At 49.5% G+C, this 14,786-nt stretch overlaps 1 protein-coding gene across 2 annotated transcripts in view; it reads left to right on the forward strand.

Annotated features, from left to right (window-relative positions):
• CSMD2 (CUB and Sushi multiple domains 2) overlaps positions 1-14,786 on the forward strand; it is a 518,793-nt gene that overhangs the window by 468,197 nt on the left and 35,810 nt on the right. For both annotated transcript variants that reach the window (XM_065421846.1, XM_065421845.1), the window contains exons 53-56: positions 1,153-1,326; positions 2,817-3,005; positions 6,836-7,009; positions 10,396-10,578. In XM_065421846.1, the coding sequence (XP_065277918.1) occupies positions 1,153-1,326; positions 2,817-3,005; positions 6,836-7,009; positions 10,396-10,578 (720 nt within the window). The remainder of the gene's footprint in view (positions 1-1,152; positions 1,327-2,816; positions 3,006-6,835; positions 7,010-10,395; positions 10,579-14,786) is intronic.

A 14,786-nucleotide genomic window follows, 5' to 3' on the forward strand; every position in this document is an offset into this window, starting at 1 on the left:
TGACTATCCAAGGATGCCATATTCTTAACGTGGCCAGAAGGCTCTTAGCTGAAAATCCTCACGCTTCCTTTGCAAACCGAAAATACTGCTGTACTCTGGAGTAAAGGTCCCCAACTTTACTCCTTGCAGTAGGGTTGCTATGGCTTTAAATCTTTCTTTAAGACCTGTTTCTGTAGGAGGGGGGGCAACCAGCCATGAGCCAACCATGATTCTGTCGGGAGGGGAGAGGGCCAACCAGCTATGAGCCAACCAAGCCTATATTAAATCCAAGCACTGTCTCTACTGGTTGTCCACATAATCCTTTTGTTGTGTCTCTCTGCCCCACCCTACCCCTCGCATTGTCTTCAGAACATAAGCATCCCACACTGGGTCAAACCCCCGGTCCATTTAGCCCTGCATCCTGTCTCTGACAGTGGTCAGTCCTAGTTGCTTCAGAGGACGGTGTGAGGAAAATCCTGCAGTAGATGTTCTGGGACAATCTGCTGATGGGTTTCTTCCTAACCCCCATCAGTTAAAAGCTGATTGACACCCTGAAGCAGGAGGGTTTGTGTTCCTCTCTCTCATCTCATGCCGTTTGGATTGTGCGCTCTTTGAGCTAGGTACCAGGAACCTGATTTTCTTCTTACTGTTAAATCTGTTTCCTCTCCCCTTCCTCCCTCCCACCCAGTGTGACTCCATGGACTTCAATGGGGTAACTTCTGATTTACGCCAGGGTGAGTGAGAGAAGAATCAGGCCTCATGGCTTTGAATGTCTGGGTGGTGCCTAGCACATCTGTGGGTGCTCGGTGAATGAATGAATAATAATGGCTGGGATTTTCAGAGGAGCCTAGGGGCATTAGGTGCCCAAATCACAGTGGGAATTGAGTGCTGATCTCCCTTAGGAAATGCCCCCAGCAGTAGCAACACAGGGCGAGATCCCCAGCTGGTGTAAATCAGTGTGGTTCCAAAGACATGGCCCTCGATGCTTAGGGCGGCTGGTTCCAAAGACATGGCCCTCGATGCTTAGGGCAGTTCTCAAGGAATAAGGTCACCAAGAAAACGGTGGTGTTTTCTTGGTGACCTTATTCCTTGAGAACTGTCCTTCCAGGAGGAAGGCTCACTTTCTGCAGCCACGAGGGCCGCAGCTGTAATGTCTCCGCTTTCTGATCGTAGCCATCACTTGCGGTCACCCGGGCAACCCAGCCAACGGCCTGACGCAGGGGAGCCAGTTCAACCTGAACGACGTGTCCAAGTTCGTCTGCAACGTCGGGTACCACTTGGAAGGGGCATCCCAGTCACAGTGCCTGGCGAACGGCCAGTGGAGCAACTCCCTGCCCACCTGCCGCAGTAAGTCATCTTCCCCCTGGCCCTCATTCGACCACTGGGGTTGAGGCCTAGAGCGTATGAATGTGCTGGAAGGGGTAGATGGTGGCTAGAGCTATAGTCCAAGGATCAGAAATGCCTTCAGTTTTGCAGCGTAATGGGGTTGTGACAATGGAATAGCAGCAGCTCGACTTCCCCCTCTTCAAGCACTTGGGTGCATCAGAGGGGCCGCGTGGGAAATGGCGGTAGAAGAAGGGTATGTTCCATTCACGGGGCAGAGCCCCAAACAGGGGACTCCTCTTCTATTTTCACCCTGAACTTTTTGATTTCTAGTTACAAACCCTGGGCCAGATCTTCCACTGGTGTAAATCTGCGCCGCTCCGTCGCTTTCAGTGTCACGTCAGTCTGTTGACGTGGGTGGAACTCCACCAGTTTTCACCAGCTGCGACTCTGGCCCAGGGAAAAACCCTTGCAGACTGAAGCTGTGTTTTGTTTTTCCTGCTCAGTCATTCCTTCAGCTGCCATGGTGCTATTAAGGTAGCAGGGGAGGGTAAGTGGGAAGCACAGAGAGGATGCGATGGGGGTTTTGCTGATGAAGGAACGGTGCAAATGCCACACCCTGTGATCAAGATGAGTTGAACTTTGTTTCTCTCTGGGCCACGTCCTTGGTTACTCCTGGTTCCTGAAATCCAGTTAGATGCCATCATGAGTCAGCGTAAAGCAGAGTTTGCAGCTGAGTGGGAACATAAGAGTGATGTTTGAAGGCCAAACATTCCTATGTGGCATAAGCAGATACAACCCCTCCCCCGCCCCGCCCCCCCCGAGTTCAGGGGCACTGCACCTACTCACCCCAGAGCTGATCCCGATGCTGAGGCTTCACCCTCTTCCCCACCACCTTCCAATCGATTGACGTGTGAATTGCTAATAAGAACAAAACAATCACTGGGCCAGATCTGCAGCTGGTCTCAATCAGGATAGGCTCCATTGAAGTCAGTGGAGATACACCAATCCATACCAGCCGAGGATCTGACCCAGAAACACTCAGTCATGTTCCCATATGCTAACCTCTCTTCCCTCTCATTTCCAGGGCTTCCTGCCTCCTTCAGTATTAGCATTAAAGTTCACTTACCAAATTCCCTCCTCCCCTCCCCATCCCTGCACTCCGTTCCTCTATACTCCGTCAAGCCACTTATCTCTGTCCCTACTGCTGCCTGGTCAATGGCAAAGTCAGCTCTTCTCACCTGCCCGCTAACTGCCCAATCCTGCAGTGAGCCAATCAGCGAGGCTCTGTCTCTGCACGTCACGTGGCAGGATCGGGCCCAGAAGATGATCTCTTCTTTTGAATCCAATTATTTTGTTTGATTTTTTTTTTTAAAGATGGAAAAAAGAAAGAACCCAAACTGCGGAATGTGTGACTTGAGATTTCTTCCCCTTTTCCTCCTTGTTTTAGAGAGTCCTTTGTTCTTTGTTACACCCTTTGTTTTGTATTTTTGTTTTCTGTTATTTGTTTGCAGTTGTAAACTGTACTGACCCCGGGCACCTGGAAAACAGCATCCGTCAAGTGCAGCCAAGTGGTCCTCACAGATTCAGCTTTGGAACAACTGTCTCATATCAATGCAGCCATGGATATTACTTATTGGGCACACATGTACTTTCCTGTCAGGGGGATGGCACTTGGGACCGGTCCCTCCCACAGTGTCTTTGTAAGTTGTTCAGAGCCTAACCCTTTTGTTTAGGGCATTGCTAAAGAAGTCATACTCAAATGATCCATTGCAGTCTTTCATCCCAAAGGGTTTCCATCTCTCTTTAGCTGAATGATGCCTACAAGGTTTGATCCAAAGCCCATTGGAATCAATGTTTGTCTTCCTATCCACTTCACCGGGCTTTGGATGGTGCCCCTGGAAGGGAAAAAATATGGTCTAGGGAGAGATTAGATTAGGTAGGGATCCTTTCACCCACCAGTGAAATGCAGACGCCTTTGAGTTTGGATTCCTGACCCCATTCCGCTCCAGCGACAATATTGTAGGTGGCGAAGAGAAGCGTCAGTTCTCCAGTAGATCCCACACAGGGAATTTATAGCAAGGCAGCGTGTAATTAGCCACAGCAGATTTAGCGCAGCTCGTACACATCCGAACTTCCACCCACCCACTCGCTCACATGTCTTTGGAGAAAGGCAACGTCAGTTCAGTATCGAAATAAACACCTTCATTGCTCTTACTCTTTTGCAAAATGCATGTTCCCGAGGACTCACTTCTTGACTCTTGCTGTAGATTTTTTCCCCCTTAAAGTAACCTTAATGCTTGCTGCCTTTAAGTTAGTTACAGATGTTTATACGTAAAGGCACAGTGAAGAGAGATGGGAGATTCTGTGCCAAGGCTTGGGTTAAGGGAGCAGTCTGATTTAGGAGATGGGAGCTCTGAGCTGTGTGATTTTGAGCCAGTAGCCACACCGCTCAGAACTGATCAAAACAACCATTTGAATACGCGGCAGGATGTGCAGTTTGGGCTCCAAGTACCCTGCTCTTTCTGTCTCGTGAGGCATGCCTAGGGGGCAGCCTAGGTAATGCACCCTGGGGTGGGTTATTGCTTATGAGTGCTTTAGAGCTCACATGTGCCCACACACACGCTGCTGTCACCTTAAAAGTATATTAGACCCAAGAACTCTGAGCCCCAACCAAGTGTGGACCCATATAACCCCAAAGATTGGTGTTTGGAACCAGACAGGATGAGACACCATGTAAGAAAAACATTTTATAACAACAGTGACACATTTCAAGTAGCACAGCATCACCCAATCCTATGTGCTTAGGTACAGTGGGGGAGAGGCAGTGTACAAAACCCATAGATAGATAGATACAAGATCTGTAATACAGTACAGGAAGTTCATACTAGTCAGGCAGCTGGGGACGCTGGACTCGTAATACCTAGCTCTTCCATGATGCTTTTCATCAATAGATCTCAAAGCACTTTACAGGAGGTCAGTATCACTCTCCCCTTCTTTTAGATGGGGAAACTGAGGCACAGAAGGGCAAAGTGACTTGCCCGAGGTCACCCAGCAGCAGAACCAGGAATAGAACCCATGTCTTCGGAGTCCCCGCCCAGTACTCTAGCAACTAAGTCACACTGCACTTGGAGCCTGACTGCAGAGTCCTTCCACTGATTGCAATGGGCATTGGATTAGGCCCTGAGAAAATGGCATAATTCACCATGCACCTAATGGTCCCCAACAGAAAATCCAAAGCAGCCAATGTATCATTATAACCCGGCAAAGGTGATTGCAAATTATATAGCTGCTCAGGCAGATAGAGAAAGCAGAACCTCTCTATGGATGTGCTCACTTCCTGCACAGCTAGACATAACCTTTCAGTTCAAGTCTCCTCAGTGGATCCAGTCAATTTTCCATGAAACCCATAAAGCACTTAACAAGGAAGAAAGGCGATGTGGTAGGGACAGGGGGCAGGTGAGGTGAAAGGGAAACACACTAGCTCCAGATAAGCGATGGTTATTGATTTTCGTGTTTACATTCCTTCTTCAAGAATAAAATCATTAGGATTTCTTTTACTTGCAATTGGTGCATCTGCTGTTCAGAAGTTGTACCTTGCAGGACAAATAGGTCAAACAGTCAGAAATGGAGGGGGACAATCAAATCTCCTACCTAGCCGCTTAAGTTTCATTCAGCTGAGCTGTTCCAAAGCCTCAATCTTTTTTTTTTTTTTTAATTACTTAATTTATTTGTCCTTTTTACACCAACTCATAAAAACTAGTTTTTTGGCACATTTTCTTTTCCTTTGTTACCAGCATGCCACCATCTTACATCTACAAGCATGCTGCACAAGCCATGGGAAATTGACAAGTGATAACCACATCCTTAGAATCTACAGGCACTCAAATCAAAGAGCCAACCCGCTCATACCTGGGTACCTCAAGCCGGGCTCCTTACATCCATAGCCAAGCAGCTAAATAAACGTGGTCTTGTGTTTTAAAAACATTGAGCACCTACAGCTTCCATTGACTTCAGAGGATTTTATGGGTGTTTTCACCACCTTTGAAAATCAGGCCAGTTTTATTTAGCATCTGTACTCATTACTCACTTTTTAAAATGTAGACCCAGGAACCTTGCCATCAGGTAACCCAGGTTTGAGCATTTTGGCTAGTGAGTATTTTAGAGAAGGAAAAAACCCTGTTCTGTAAGGGGCAGAAGAGGGATTCTGATACAATAAGTGAAATCTACCACAGCAAAATCTAGCACAATGGAAGAAATTTGTTCCGACTGTCTGTACAAATGCTTTACAACCCCCAATACGGTCACAGATTTTTAGCTTAGATGTGTCTGCTGGAGTATCCATTATTGAATTGTTAGTTACAGTACGAGTTTATTAGCTCTCAAACTCATTTCTTTTGAAAAAGGCCTTGGTTTTAGTCACAGCTCTCAGTGCCCACGTACTGTATATAAACATCCGCACCCTTTTCTTTTTCTTGAAGTATACATCATGCATTCCACCTACGCAGAAAGGGGAAATGCATCCATTGCTGATAATTCCCTTCAGAAATCCTAATGGCATGTGGCCCTCACATTAAGATTCTTTTAGATCAGATCATATTTAATCGCCTTTAGAGCTGTCAGCTTGTTTGTGAACAGCCAAGCTTCATCTACCCTAATAGCTAAGCTAAATAAACCAATTAATTATTGTTAACAATGTTTTTACTAGCAATCATAGGGTGAGCGGTTCTTACAAGCTGCCAGAGTAATTTCATCAGGTGTGACATTGCATCTAATACGGCTATGTGTTGACAGAATCCCACACTGCCAAGGGATATGTGCGTGTGTGTGTGTAAATATTCATTTTTAATAGGGGATGGATGTTCACGGGAACGTGCAAAGTGCATGCCTGGAAAATCCTTGTTTGCGTGTGCATTTGGGTATTTGCATGCACAGACCTGGGACAGCCCCTGTGCAAATGTTTACATGACCAGCCCTGGTGAAATCCACCCCGGGGATCAGTGCAAGGTTTGTGCACCATTGCAACTCTATTTTGAACACCTCAGTGGTGCATGACTCTCGTGCCAGCTCCTCTGAGTAGGGAGTAAGGGTATGCAAGATTTCAATGGGCAGTTCATGCTAAGGTCACTTAGCGCCAGATCCTCAACTCGTGTAAATTGGTGAGGCTCTGTTGAAGTCTTTAAACCATGATTTGAGGACTTCAGTGGCTCAGACATAGGTTAGGGCTTTGTTGCGGGAGTGGGTGGGTGAGATTCTGCGGCCTGCGTTGTGCAGGTCAGACTAGATGATCATATTGGTCCCTTCTGACCTTAAAGTCTAGGACTCTATGACTCTAAGTCAATGGAGCTATGCTGATTTACACCGACTGAGGGGTCTGGCCCATAACTGTTGATTGCTCTGTGTCTGCAAATTCCACTTTGTGGGTGCAAAAGGGGAGTGTTTTGCAGCTGCACCCATTGCACCTTCCTTTTGAACGCTCGTCCCCGGCAGTTAGATAGTAACGCAAGCCATAATGTTGTTCTCTTTGTTTCAGTGGTTTCCTGTGGCCATCCTGGCTCTCCGCCCCACTCCCAGATCTCAGGCGATAGGTACACGGTAGGGTCTGTCGTCCGCTATAGCTGCCTGGGGAAGCGGAGTCTGATTGGCAACTCCACTCGCATGTGCCAGCTGGACGGGCACTGGAGTGGCTCCCTCCCTCACTGCTCAGGTGAGAAGGCCAGGAGACTTGGTCAGGGTTAGTGCGATGACCCTTTGCTTCTTCACAGTCCACCACACTTCCACCCGGCCTCCAGTTGGAGAAGAGAAGCCACGAGGCCTCTCAGATCTATATTATTCTGAACAAAGGAGGGATCTTGGAAAGCCCAGCTGGAGCTCAGCGGTCCAGCCTCCAGCACCTTGGACAGTGGGTGCCGATAAAGAGTAAACTTTGTCCCGTGGCACAGGATGAATAAATCATTGCAGTGAATGCTCTAAACATAACAAATAATACGGCACAGTCAATACTGCAGCCTGCTCTTTGCTATTCAATGGCTCCTATTGTGCTTCTGTGAAGAGCATTGATTTGGGGGGAGGTTTCATACTCACAAATTGCTCCTCACAATGTAACTTCAGATTCTCCCTTTCTCTCTCTCATGCATTCAGATAAGTCAGATGCTCCTATCTCAGGCTTCACACCTGAGCTGTTGCTCCATGCAGCAGCGCTGTCCCGTGTACCGCACATCACTTTGGATAATGCATATATACATGGGATGTCCCGTATCCACGACGGGCAGGGATAGACTCACGGTAACCGATTTCCAAGTGCTCATCACCGACAATCAGGCCTATATTTTTAAAAGCGCTCAGGTGTCAAAATAAGTGATAGATTTACAAGAACCCTCAGCTCCCATCTCAACACAGGCAGATTTTTTGAAGATCTGACCGCCCATCTTGGTGTCTCCCTGAGAGCTGAGCTATTCTGAAACTCTGGACCAGAGTGGGGTTTCTCCCCTCACAGGTTGAGAAATGTCCTGATAAGCAAACATCACATGTGATGATGAGAATCTGGAGTAGTGCGGAATCCATCCTTGTTCCAGTCTTGTTCCTCACCCACATCCAAGTCTCTTCAGTCACAAAATCAGTGGATTCCCTCCCCGATGGAACTGAAAAACTGCCCGAGCTGTGTGTAAAACCCCACTCCCACCCCATGCAGCCCTCCATCCCCTTGAGAGCAAGGCACGAAGGAGATGGGACTCTAGCTGGAGCAGAGGCAATAGGAGGAAGTGGTTAATTTTTAATTTTGCCACTTTAGACCTAGCAGCTCCACTTGACCAAGTTTAACCTGCACTTAAAAGGGGGGAAATATTAAGAGGCAATTTCAACCTCTCTGAAGGACGTATGTACAGAACAATTTGTGATTTGCTTAGTGTTTTATGGCCACTTGGAAAGGTTCTTTTTTAATTCATATCCATTTTTTTAAAAAGCTTTCAGCTTTAGCCTAACTCTGCTCCTATTGAAACCAGTGGGATGGGAGGTCTGCTGGTGACTTCAGAGAGAACAGAGTTAGGCCAGTGCCATGTGCTTTTGAAAACCCCACCCCCTGCAACGAACTCCAAACCACTTGGGACCTGACTTCCTCCCCACTACCCCTCCCGGCTTCCTTGCATCCTATGTGAGTCATTTCCAGCCCTGCAAAGTGGGCGTGAAACATGACCACTGGTACGTGTCAGCCAACGATTCTGATTTGCTACTTTTTCACACCAAACTCAACTTGTACTGGTGCAAATAAGAACCAAGGTGATGGGAAATCAGACCTTTTGTCTTGTGCCTGCGCTTTAATAATCAGCAATTCAAACATTAGTTAAGGGCCTGATTCTCCATTGTCCAGCATGCCACCTCCTGCCCCCAGCACTCCCCTACACTGAGCGCAGCATAGGGCCATCTATGCCACCCCTACCCTGCTCCCGCCCTGGGGAAATTCTCCTCCGGGGCCAACCTTTGCAGCCCAGAGCGATGCATAGAGGCCAGAATCCAGTTGAAGCTGTTTCCAATGCGAAGGTTTTCGCCATGTGCAGGCAGCTCGTTAATTGCGACAGTGGCTTTAGCAAATCAGAACAAGCCGTTTTGGAATAAGTCGCCCGCAGAGGAGAACAGTGAGGCCAGAGAGAGGGATTCCCGCCACCCTTTTAAAAACAAGTGTTTTCCTGGATGACAAATGTCTTCATTATTTTTTACATCCGACACGATGCCGCAAAGCTCATTACCGTAGCAAAGCACAGAGGGCCTGGGAGCCAGGGGCTTCAGCTCTAACTGTAGGAGTGAAATATTGCTCCCTGGATTGGGGCTGGTGTGTTTACAGAGATCATTAGCAGAGAGAGCTGATAACAGTCAGACATGGCATGAGCCTGGCATGTGGGGAGACATGTTCTCAAAGAATCCCTGCAAGGCAACCTTTTCAGCTGCCTCTCTCTTCATGTCCCCCTAACTTTCCGCCAGCAGTGCCGAGCGCTAGCGATTTCTGCGAGCGGATGTTTCTCGGCTGGGTTCCTAGCGCGTCTGTGCTGCAAAGCTAACAGCTCCTTGCTCTGCAAGGATAACGGGGTTGGGGCGGGAGGCTTTGAGCATCTCATCATTTCTGCTTGGAGGGGAACCATCCGCCTGACTGATGCTGGCAAACAAACCTCTTGCTGCCTAAGCAGCTGCTGCAGAAAGTCTCTGCATCTGTCTAGGTTTCTTTCTGGAGATTCGGGAGGCATGGGACCTCTTTTGCAAGTGCTTAAAAAGCAATGAGCTTCCAAAGACAGTAGACACATGGGTTGAAATAACCACCTGTGCAGAAGGTCAGCACAAGAGCTAAATTCGGACTTTGCTGGCTTTCTCCACTGGGTGAATTTCACCCTCCCCACTTACTACAGTGATGTGTGCGGTATAATGAAACATGCCATGCCAGGGCTGTAACAGCCACCACGTTTCAAGGCTCGGCTGACTTGTGGGAGAGCAGTTTTAGAGACACACACCCCACATCACCAATGGGTGAGGGGAGCTTGGAGCTCCCTGGCCCGCTATGTAATTCTGCTGCTTGGTCCCCAAGGAAGTCACCAGGAGCAGAGGGGTGAAACTGAGGGAGAAAATTCAGGCTGGCTATAAGAGAAAAAACGTAGTGGCTGTAAGATTTCTCGGGCTGTGTCTAGTCTCCCAAGGGAAGGGTGGAAGGCTTATCATTTAGGGGTATTTAGAGCAAACCCACTGGGCAGAACATTGGAAGACATCCGTCCCTGGGATGGCAAGGAGAGGGAGTGGATGGGTTAATAGGTGGTTTCCCCCCTACCAAGAGAAATTCTATGGCCTGCACTGTGGAGGAGATGAGGTTTAAAGATCACAGTGGTCCCTTCCCACCTTAAAATCTATGAGGCTCCAATAACTATGGCTTCATGATCCCAGCGGTTAACTAGAAGGTTAATGAGAGGATGCAGCGTCTAGACTGGCTACTCTATGGTAGCTGCTTGTGTAGCACAGGTAACTCCTCCCTGCAGCTGGGGAGAAGATGGGCCAGGACCGACGCCTGCACTGCTGCCCCTGGCTGTTGCTGACAAAGTGTTTTTTTCTGCTCGGCAGGAGGCAGCCAGGGAACGTGTGGTGACCCAGGGATCCCTTCGCATGGCATCAGGCTGGGCAGCGAGTTTGGTGTGGACAGCATGGTTCGGTTCAGCTGCGAACCGGGCTACACCCTCCGGGGTTCGTCGGAGAGGACCTGCCACGCCAACGGCTCCTGGAGCGGCACGCAGCCGGAGTGCGAAGGTACCGCTCCCCTGCTCGCGGGCTGTCTCTCCAGGGGAACGTGGAGTACGCCACACCCCTTATGGTGCTGGTATGTGCCCCATGTACCACAGCTCGGAGGCAAGCACCGTGGTTGCCTCATTGGTGAGGCCTTGTGAGGGCTAGTCCTGATGGGTCCCAGTAACCACTCAGACACATGGCGAAGGGCCAGGGTATTTTACTAAGCTTGTCAGGAAAGGGAAAGGTTACAAATACCCTAGGTACAGAGGCTGAAACAGTTACAGTTCAAAGTGAGCCATAGCAAGAAATGTCTGGGTCCCAGGAGCCGTCCAGTGTAGAGTCCGGACCTAGAGCCTCAGGCATCCTCTCCAGTCCAGACTCTGTTCAAGCAAATAGGAGCTTGTGGGTTTCCAGTTCAGACTCCGTTACGGTGTCTCTCTGGGGCCTCTCTGCAATGGTTCCCTGCACGGTAAGGTAAGGTCCCACACAGACCTGCACCTCGCTGTCATGTACGGCATTCACAGCCTGGTCCGCACTTGGCTCTGCCTCCTGTTCCCGGAGATTCCCCTTTGCATTCAGCTTCTCTGCAGCTCCCCGCCGCCAGGCAGCCGCCGCTTCCAGACGGAGCCCAGTTACTTTCTGGTGCAGGCCTTTTCCCCTCGCCTGGCCAGGCGATTGGGGATGTGCAGCAAGGAGGGGGCTCCTGGGTGTTGTAGTGCCCTACTTAGTGGAGCCATCACAGCAAGATAATTAGGGCTGCCTCACACCCGGCCTTGCTGTGCAGGAGGGGCAGAAGGCGTACCAAAGCCCCCCTTCCTCCCCCAAGGGGGGAGGGCAGGAGCACGGCTGACCTCCCCTCTGCTCTAGCTGGCAAGAAACCATGAGGGGCACCTGTTTCATTAGCTTACTCCAGGGTTTCCTGCCAATCTTTGAGGGGACAGTGGTTCACACTTCTGCACCCTCCAAATACCTGCAGGTCTCATCCCCCATGTTCCACTTCCCAGTAGAAAAGGGGTGGGGGGCACATGTCTCTGTGCTGTGTCCAACCTGGATCTGCCAGGCCTCATGCAGTGGTCTCACTGGGGCCCCACGATGGCTGGGTTCGTTTCAGCATCTGAGGCTGGAATGAGGAAAAGCCCTTTGGCCTGTTTTATCTTGGTTGTGTCTGCTGGAGGCTGATCCTCAGCTCTGTTCAGCCGGTGTTCCCAGGGCCGGCTCCAGGCACCAGCTTGTCAAGCAGGTGCTTGGGGCGGCCACTCCGGAGAGGGGCAGCACGTCCAGCTATTCGGCGGTAATTCGGCGGACGGTCCCTCACTCCAGCTGGGAGCGAAGGACCTCCCACCGAATTGCCGCCACAGATCGCGATCGCGGCTTCTTTTTTTTTTTTTTTTTTTTTTTTTTGGCTGCTTGGGGCGGCCAAAACCCTGGAGCCGGCCCTGACGGTGTTCCCACCTCACCAGTTATTGGGTTGGGTGTAGGAATGGCTGGGTGGAATTCTCTGGTCTGAGCTATCCAGGAGTCAGACTAGATGGTTGTAATGGTTCCTTCTGGGCTTAGAATCTCCAAATCCGGGGCCACCAATGGATTAAATACCAGTTTGGGTGAGAAAATTCAGCAAAAAGGGAAACTTTCCTTGCCTGGAACCTTTGTGAAAGCTAGAGCTGGTGCATGCATGAGTAAGTTACATGACACAGCGGTGCATAATGCAAATTAAAATCCTAATAAACATTTTTTTATTTTAAAAAATCCCTTTTATGTTGTTTGAAGAAAAAGAATAAAACCCCCTAATGCAACTTGATAAACCCCGGGCCAGCTCCTGCGAGCCACTATGCTGCCTGTTGCTATTACAGAAGTATTTAAAAATCAATCCGAGAAGGAACAAAAGCCCCAAACTAGGCAGGAAACCGATGAGCAAGGAGACCTGCGCAAGTCCTTCTCCCCAAGAACTCGGAGAGAGTTTAAATGAATTGGAAATTTATTCCAGTTTGATGCAGCCCTTGATTGAAGACACCGCGTCACATTTATTAATTTACTGAGGCCTTCGGGTGGGAGGGGCATTATTTTTTCTTTCCCGTTTTTTGGGGGGGTTTTGGTGGAGGGGATCGGCAGGGGCTGTATATATTAATACTGGGATCAATAACCCCTCGAATTCAAAAGGCACCAGGATGCAGTGGGGATATTTTAGTTTTGAATCACAGCTTTATGAATAATAGTAACATTATTCCTGTAATGTGGTGGTTTAGTGTTGGCCCTCGCCGACCGAAATAGGCAAGTCATTCTCAGTGTGGAGTCGTGCGCTGTGTCTCTGTCGTTTGTATTCATGGCAAGGTGCAAACAGGGTCAGGTATCCGTGGGGCTGCACTCTCTGAGTCTTAGATTTGACTTTCTGGAGCAGGGATTTCCATCTTTTTGTTTTAATGTTGCGAGTACATTTAAGGCAGGCAGGAGTGAGGACTGACAGCACTGAGGCAGCACAAGCAGGGTTATGCAAGCTCTTCACCTGCCGTTATTTCACATCTTCTTCATCCTGACCTGCAGCACAGCCAGCCATTCAAGACCCCGCCTCCCCCTGAACCAACGCAGCTCTGCCAGAGCGTCCCGGTCCTAATCCGCAGCACCCCTTCCTGTTCCAGTGCGGGGCTCGCCACATGCAACGCTGCTGATGCCCTGACTTGCAGCCCCTCTGCCAGGCCAGTCGGACTCCCCAGTGCCCCTCCCCTGGCTACTCCAGACCTGTCTCTACTGAGCAGACTCTCAGTTGTGCCAAATGGTGCCGGGGAAGGCATGGTGTTTGGGACATAGGCTGATCGGAGACGTAGGCCACTGGCTCACTGGTGCTTCAGCTCTGAGTCAGGCTTTGAACCCAGGGTTTGAGAACTGAGCCCACAATGCTGACTCTGCTTCCCAGCCTGGCATGCCCACGGCCACTGTTACAGACACGTGCGTGGTCATTTTTGTCCCACGCTGCACGGTGGTGGGGTTTTAACCAGCTGCGCTCGTTATGGTTGGCCCCAGGCATGTGCATTTTGGAAGAGGTGGAAAGCAGGTGGCAAAGTCCTTTCTCCCATCCCCGTGTACCCCCACAGGGGCAGCCAGTGCAGCTGGCAGCAATTATCTACCCAGACAGGCATGTTTGGGCAGGATGGGGGCCAAACCCTGGCCCCAACCCACTGTCCACCAGGTTGCACTTGGGGGAAGAGCGCAGGCAAGTGAAACAAAACTTGTTCTTTGCTCTGTTTCCGTCAGTGTCCCTGAAGCCAGCAGGCCATATCCAGGCATGGTGCCTGCCTCCATCACTGCTGAAGGTGCCGTCCCCAGCTCAGCGCCCCCCCCCCCCCCCAATCTCTTTGGACCCTAATCAGCTGTATGTGTTTTTAGCTAAGGATATACATGTAGTGGGTAAGGCCAACGCTTTCAATGCCTAATGGGGCGTGAAACCATATTTAAGCAGAAGCACTATACTGAACAGAAGCTACAGGTGCTCAACTCCTCTGCAAGTCAGGCCTCTTATTTAGGTGCTTGACTTTAGTCACCAAGGACCTGATTTGGCAATACACATCCTTAACATAGAGCATGTTCTTAAGACCTATTGGCGTCGATGGGACATAAACACAGACTTCCCTGCTTTACAGAAATGGGGTGGGCTTAAATGTATGCTTCAGGCCCTCTGATGTGCCTTAAAGCTAAGCGTGTGCTTAACTACTTTGCTGCATCGAAGCCCAAACGTTGACATCTGTGGCCCGCATACTCTACATGTCACTAGCTGATTGGTCTGCTTTAGAAACCACACCCAGCGCCGGGCTTTTTTAGCTTCTGCAGAATGTGATAATGGTTTCTCAGTAGTAACCACGTTCCCAGACTAATGAAATCAGATTGAAAAGCTTGTTCCGACTCAGCCGCTCAGATGTCTGTAAGTAATTGCAACTTCATCAAAGGCATACCTCTTGGATCGGGTTCAGCAGACCCGCCGTAAATAAGCCCAGGTCCGAGAAGAACTCCCAGAGCCAGGAGTCGTCTTTTATTAGCAAAAAGATTTTTTTTTTTGGACGGGAGGAGGGAGAATATCCCCAGCACCCAAGTTCCATATTCCCCGACTCGTTAAAACCTGTTGATTAAAGGTCTCCAAGGCGTGATCTGAATCAGAGTGATTAATATGTTCCATATCCCTAAATCGGGGCTAATCATATTTAAAAACCTGCTAAATTGCATCTCCCCTTCCATATTTCTGA

Source organism: Emys orbicularis, chromosome 23, assembly GCF_028017835.1.
Source record: "Emys orbicularis isolate rEmyOrb1 chromosome 23, rEmyOrb1.hap1, whole genome shotgun sequence".
Classification (NCBI taxonomy): domain Eukaryota; kingdom Metazoa; phylum Chordata; order Testudines; family Emydidae; genus Emys; species Emys orbicularis.